Below are 4,978 nucleotides of genomic sequence, written 5' to 3'. Positions count from 1 at the left end.
TGTGGTGTATGAATATTAAACAAAACGTAAAGTTGAAAGTCAATTTAATCTCTAAAAATAATGTAAATATTTTTGAGTAGTGTTAGATAAAAAAGAAAGCACTTAATAGATTTAGTATCTATTGCAATATTCCATAATCCTTGAAAACAATCAAGGCAAAAATTGGATTATCTAAAACCATCTGGCAAAGTTTGTTATTTCAGCCATAATTTTTAAAAACAAGCTAAAGGAAAGGCATTCATAATGTGCAATATATATAATTTTCTAATTTTTTCGAAACCTATTAAATTAAATTTAAAATATTTAGTACGACTTCTACTGGGAAATCGGCGCTTCACTGCTCATGGCGAATTCTAAATCGATGGTGTAACACAACAATTTTTTGGTACCTAATTTACAAAAGAGCATTAATCAGAATTTAACAATTCTGGGTGGCACATTACTAAGAATCCATAAGTACCTTCTGCAGATGTGCAAGCACCTCAAGTCAATTTTTTCGGAAAATCGATCTTTTTACTGTACGCATTTATGAACCCTACTGTAAATTATGACTTTATTATGATAATTTTTCCAAGGAAACGAAAAGTGTTTGTAGTAGTGATGTACAGTTAAATGTAAATTTGGAAAGAAGATTGACATTTTTCTCAGAACTACTCAGAAAATGCAAAAGGAAACGTCAAAGTTTACAATAAATAACACAACAAAACAACTAAAAAACTAAGAACAGGTGAAGGGGTTTTTCCTTATTTCGTCCTCTGAGTCCTGAAAAGTGTATATGTATATATGCACTGGTAGAAAATAGACATTGTGAGATGCTTTCTCTGTTTTTTTTCTTTTTTTTAACTGTATGCAGAAATATTTGAAAATGATATTAATTTGCATCAATGGTGTTGGCTATTGATGCGGTACAAACAATATTCAACCGAAATCCTGAGGCAATAAAATTCAAATAGTCGTAGAGGGCAATAAAGACGCGCAGAATGGTTTTCAAGATCGGAAAAATGCTTTCACATATGGGTCCCAATTCTAAGCAGTTCATTTTACGAGAATCTGTAAATTTTATTTCAAACGGAAACCTTTAAGGATGAATAGTTTGTAGAGCTTTTAGTCAGGAGCAGAACACCCCTTAACGTCGAACCGCCTATCGGATATAGCGACTCCGCCTACACAATGTTTCCTTGGCAGTTTTACCGTCTTCGACAGAAAAACGCAGGCGCGATGTTTTTCGTTTATTTCAAAAAACTTTTCATCAAAATTTCAGTACAGGATCCCTTAAGCGATGCAGAGCATCCCTTGAATACATTATGCTCGTCAATTGAACGAAAACGCGTCCTCCTCGCTGCTATCGAAACGCTAGAGCATCGACGAGATCCTGCGAGCAAGTTTTCCACCGGAGAAAATTAGCGAATTAAAAAGGGAAAAAAGCAACAATAAGTAAAAAAAAAAGTAAAGAGTTGATCGGAATTAACGAATAAGGGTCTAAATCTGGTTGGTTAGTGGGCAGGACAAATTTGTGAAACATCTGATCGGAACAAGGTGTTTGCGCAAGTAATAGGGTGGCGCGAACTTCTACCCCGAGTCAGCAGGACCTCTATCCTCTACGCGATCTGGCTCAGTCTTGCCTTGGTGCTCGCGTCGAGTGATAGTATACGCGGTTACATTTCCGCGAGTCAAAGCACGTTGTGCTACAATACACGCTCGATCGACAATGTAGATATTTTACACTAACTTATTAGTTGGTTTCTGACGAATTTTCACCTTATGACAATGGACTTCCAAAGTGCTATGGAAACTTTTGCAGAAGCTTGGGTAGCCGCCAACACTAAAAGTGCACCGCTAACTGATCTAAATCCTCAGGTACCTAGCTATATTTCAGATCTTCACAAACTTTTCAAACTACTACCGTTGTAGCAGTCGTATTCTCTCATAACAAACCAACTGATCGCAGGATTCCTGCAAGGATACTCACTCATGTCCTGTAATAATTTATAATAACTTGCTCAATACCTGTATAAGATACAAGAATTCAAACTGTGGCATAATAAGAAACTTATCAATCTCTTATTATTATTAGCAGTTTCAATAATATCTGGAAATAATGTATCTTATTATGTACCCAAAAAGCACTTTTTTTTTCTTATTAATGCAAAAGTGATCATTTGAAAGTTTAAAAAAGCGCCCATGGACATCTACAACTCATGATAATAGTCAACTCATTAAGTTAAAACTAATTCCAAATTACTTTACCTACTTTAATACGTCACAGAATTTATTAATAGAAGTACTTTGTAACTCGATTATGCTCATAGATAAATCGCAAACAGTTTTACGCAAAAGTTCTAAATAATTACCCATAATTGAGACTGCTGCCTTAAATAACATTTCTTTTAATTAGGATAATTGCCTGCTAAAAGTATATTAGTAAAGATGGAAACTTGTTATAAGTATAAATTAATAGTCGTAGTAATACGTCAAAATATTTTTCATATGTAAATGGAAATGAACTAAATAAGTACCTGTTTTCTCAAAAAGGGTTTAAGATATTGAAAGAATTAAGAATCCTTCTACGACGCCGCCTTAAATCGTGTCTGATAGTATTATGATAACTGTTGTTTTCAGAATACTTGAAATTGCATGTTTATATCTCAGTAAAGTTAAGAGTAATCTTTTAAACAACTTATTAAGTGAAACAGCAAAGATTTTCGCCTGTTACCGATGAATTTCCTAATACAAAGTCTAGCAAAGAAGAACATTTTCAATTTGTTATCATTTTTAAAAAAAGGACCCATATAACTAAAAGAAGAAGCGTTATTATACTAATTCAATTAATAATTCCATTAATATGTATCTTTTTTCATCTTCTCTATAATTATTAAGTTGTGAATTGTTTTGTTTTCATACTTTATCTTGACATACATTATTATTCCTAACCAATTTGTTGTTAAATTTCCCGATAATCAGAAGAAATTATAATAATTTTGCTAACTAGACAATTAAATAATTGAACAATACGTAAACCGTGAACTATAGTTAACCCTTACTTATAAAAATTTATATAATTGTTACTAACAAAGGTGTTTACCAGCTGTTCAAATCTCTGAATTTCTCAAACTGTAAATGTTTGTTTTCATATTGATATAAAAAACACAAACAAAGGTATATTTTTAAAGAAATATTAAATGGAAAAAATTATTTGAATTAGTAAAACATCTCCATCATTACTTTTTTAGCGTTTAGAGTTTAATAACCGAAATCTTACTTGAATTATAATGAAGCTTTGCGTTCAAAGCTAAATGACTGAATTTTTGATGAGGCTTGCAACTGGATCCCTCTCTTTTAATCTCAGATTTGGCTTATGTGGATTAGCCACGGCAGTATGAAATCGATAAATTCACTAGCGAAACTCATTTATGTGTTTATAACGGATCTCATTTCGATTAAACCCAAATTAATTCAAAATATCAGTTTTCAAAACAAGTAAATTACCTATTCCTGCGCCAATTTTTGCCAAAGCTTTTCACAATTGGTTCGCACATACTTACAAATGGTAGGGGCAATACTAAAAACGAAACCAAATGTATGCACGAATCAAAATGATTAACAAAATATAAATTTTTCTTAAATATCATATCAGGTCAGGATAAGAAACTTCGTATGAACGCTAAGTTTTGCTTGACTAAGTTGTTAAATTGGAATTGTTAACACCAAAATACAAAATGTATACAAATCGAGAATTAATAATTAATGAAAGACAGAAAACATTCGATTTGTTTCACTGGAAGGGTTATCTTTAACCCTACAACAACTTGAGTAGGTACGAGCAAAATCCAGTGCTTTCTGTCTCATTATATATTTTTTTTTTTTCGATTTATTTAGATTCTATCAATTTTATTTGTCGAAATAATTATAGTTTACCTATTTTATTATTAGGTACAAGATATACGGTGTATATAAAAATAACGCCATCTGTTTTGTATATAAAAAAGCAAAACTATTATGTTTCGATGGTGTTGGTCTGTTTTTAAGACATTACTAGGTATAAGTACGTACATTTAACATTTTATTCCTCAAAGAAATCTAACTTTTATGTATGTAATACATGAGAGCGTTAGATAATTTATTAAACAAGATTATCTGCGGTAAAATGGTAATTATATAGAATTTAAAAGGATCAACTGTTTACTACCGTTCTGCCTATGTTAATTACAACAACATCTAATCACAGTAATCAGTGAAATGAGTCAGTGATGAGTATCTTGCATTCTCTTGTTAGGGCTAAATATTCTCATAAAGTTTACAATGTACTTGTTTAAGAGGTTTTCATTCACATAAAATATTCATTTGCGGCATACCTATCTCCGAAACATTTAAACGAAGACGTTGTTAACACACCAATTAACTGTTGCATTGTCGTTTCTTTTTTCACCAATAGTGGATAGATATACTGTGAGACCGACACTTTATTTACATGTATGTACACGCATACATGTAGGTACGTATATATTTAAAACATGCAAATAGTTTAGTTTATGCTGCGGAAGAAATTGTTAAAAGCCTCTCTTTCCACTAATAGTCGTTTTACTATCCTATTACTAACCAAGCAAGGAATCATTACCCAAAGGATCTTTTTAAATAAGATGAAGTAACTAGTATAACCATTAATACTCGGACCATTTAGTTATTGTTAATATTTCCATGATCGCACCACAATGTGCATTTTAAGTCTGATGTGGCCATTACCAAGAACTTTGTGGGAAGTCTGTTTCAATGCAACGGGCACTTTTTACCCTAAGTTCGAAGAAGCGAATTCATCTGGACCTGTCCAGCGATCTGATGAAAACAGCGCTTACCTTTTACGAGGGTGGATTGATAAGTTTCCGGCCTAACCAAGAGATGACGTCACTAGGCCTACCTTGAGGTGACATTCTATAGTACCATCCTTGGATAGCTTGTAGCTATAGTTTCAGCCCGATCTCCT

At 32.5% G+C, this 4,978-nt stretch overlaps 1 protein-coding gene across 2 annotated transcripts in view; it reads left to right on the top strand.

Annotated features, from left to right (window-relative positions):
• Positions 1–1,293: 1,293 nt before the first annotated feature.
• Positions 1,294–4,978, top strand: part of LOC108738187 — a 23,883-nt gene continuing 20,198 nt past the window's right edge. For both annotated transcript variants that reach the window (XM_018471463.2, XM_018471462.2), the window contains exon 1: positions 1,294–1,857. In XM_018471463.2, coding sequence (XP_018326965.1) covers positions 1,762–1,857 — 96 coding nt within the window. In that variant the 5' untranslated portion in view covers positions 1,294–1,761. The remainder of the gene's footprint in view (positions 1,858–4,978) is intronic.

This window comes from Agrilus planipennis, unplaced genomic scaffold (genome assembly GCF_000699045.2).
Source record: "Agrilus planipennis isolate EAB-ADULT unplaced genomic scaffold, Apla_2.0 scaffold88, whole genome shotgun sequence".
In the NCBI taxonomy this organism is placed as follows: Eukaryota; Metazoa; Arthropoda; class Insecta; order Coleoptera; family Buprestidae; genus Agrilus; species Agrilus planipennis.
This window is presented reverse-complemented; position numbering and strand designations above follow the sequence as displayed.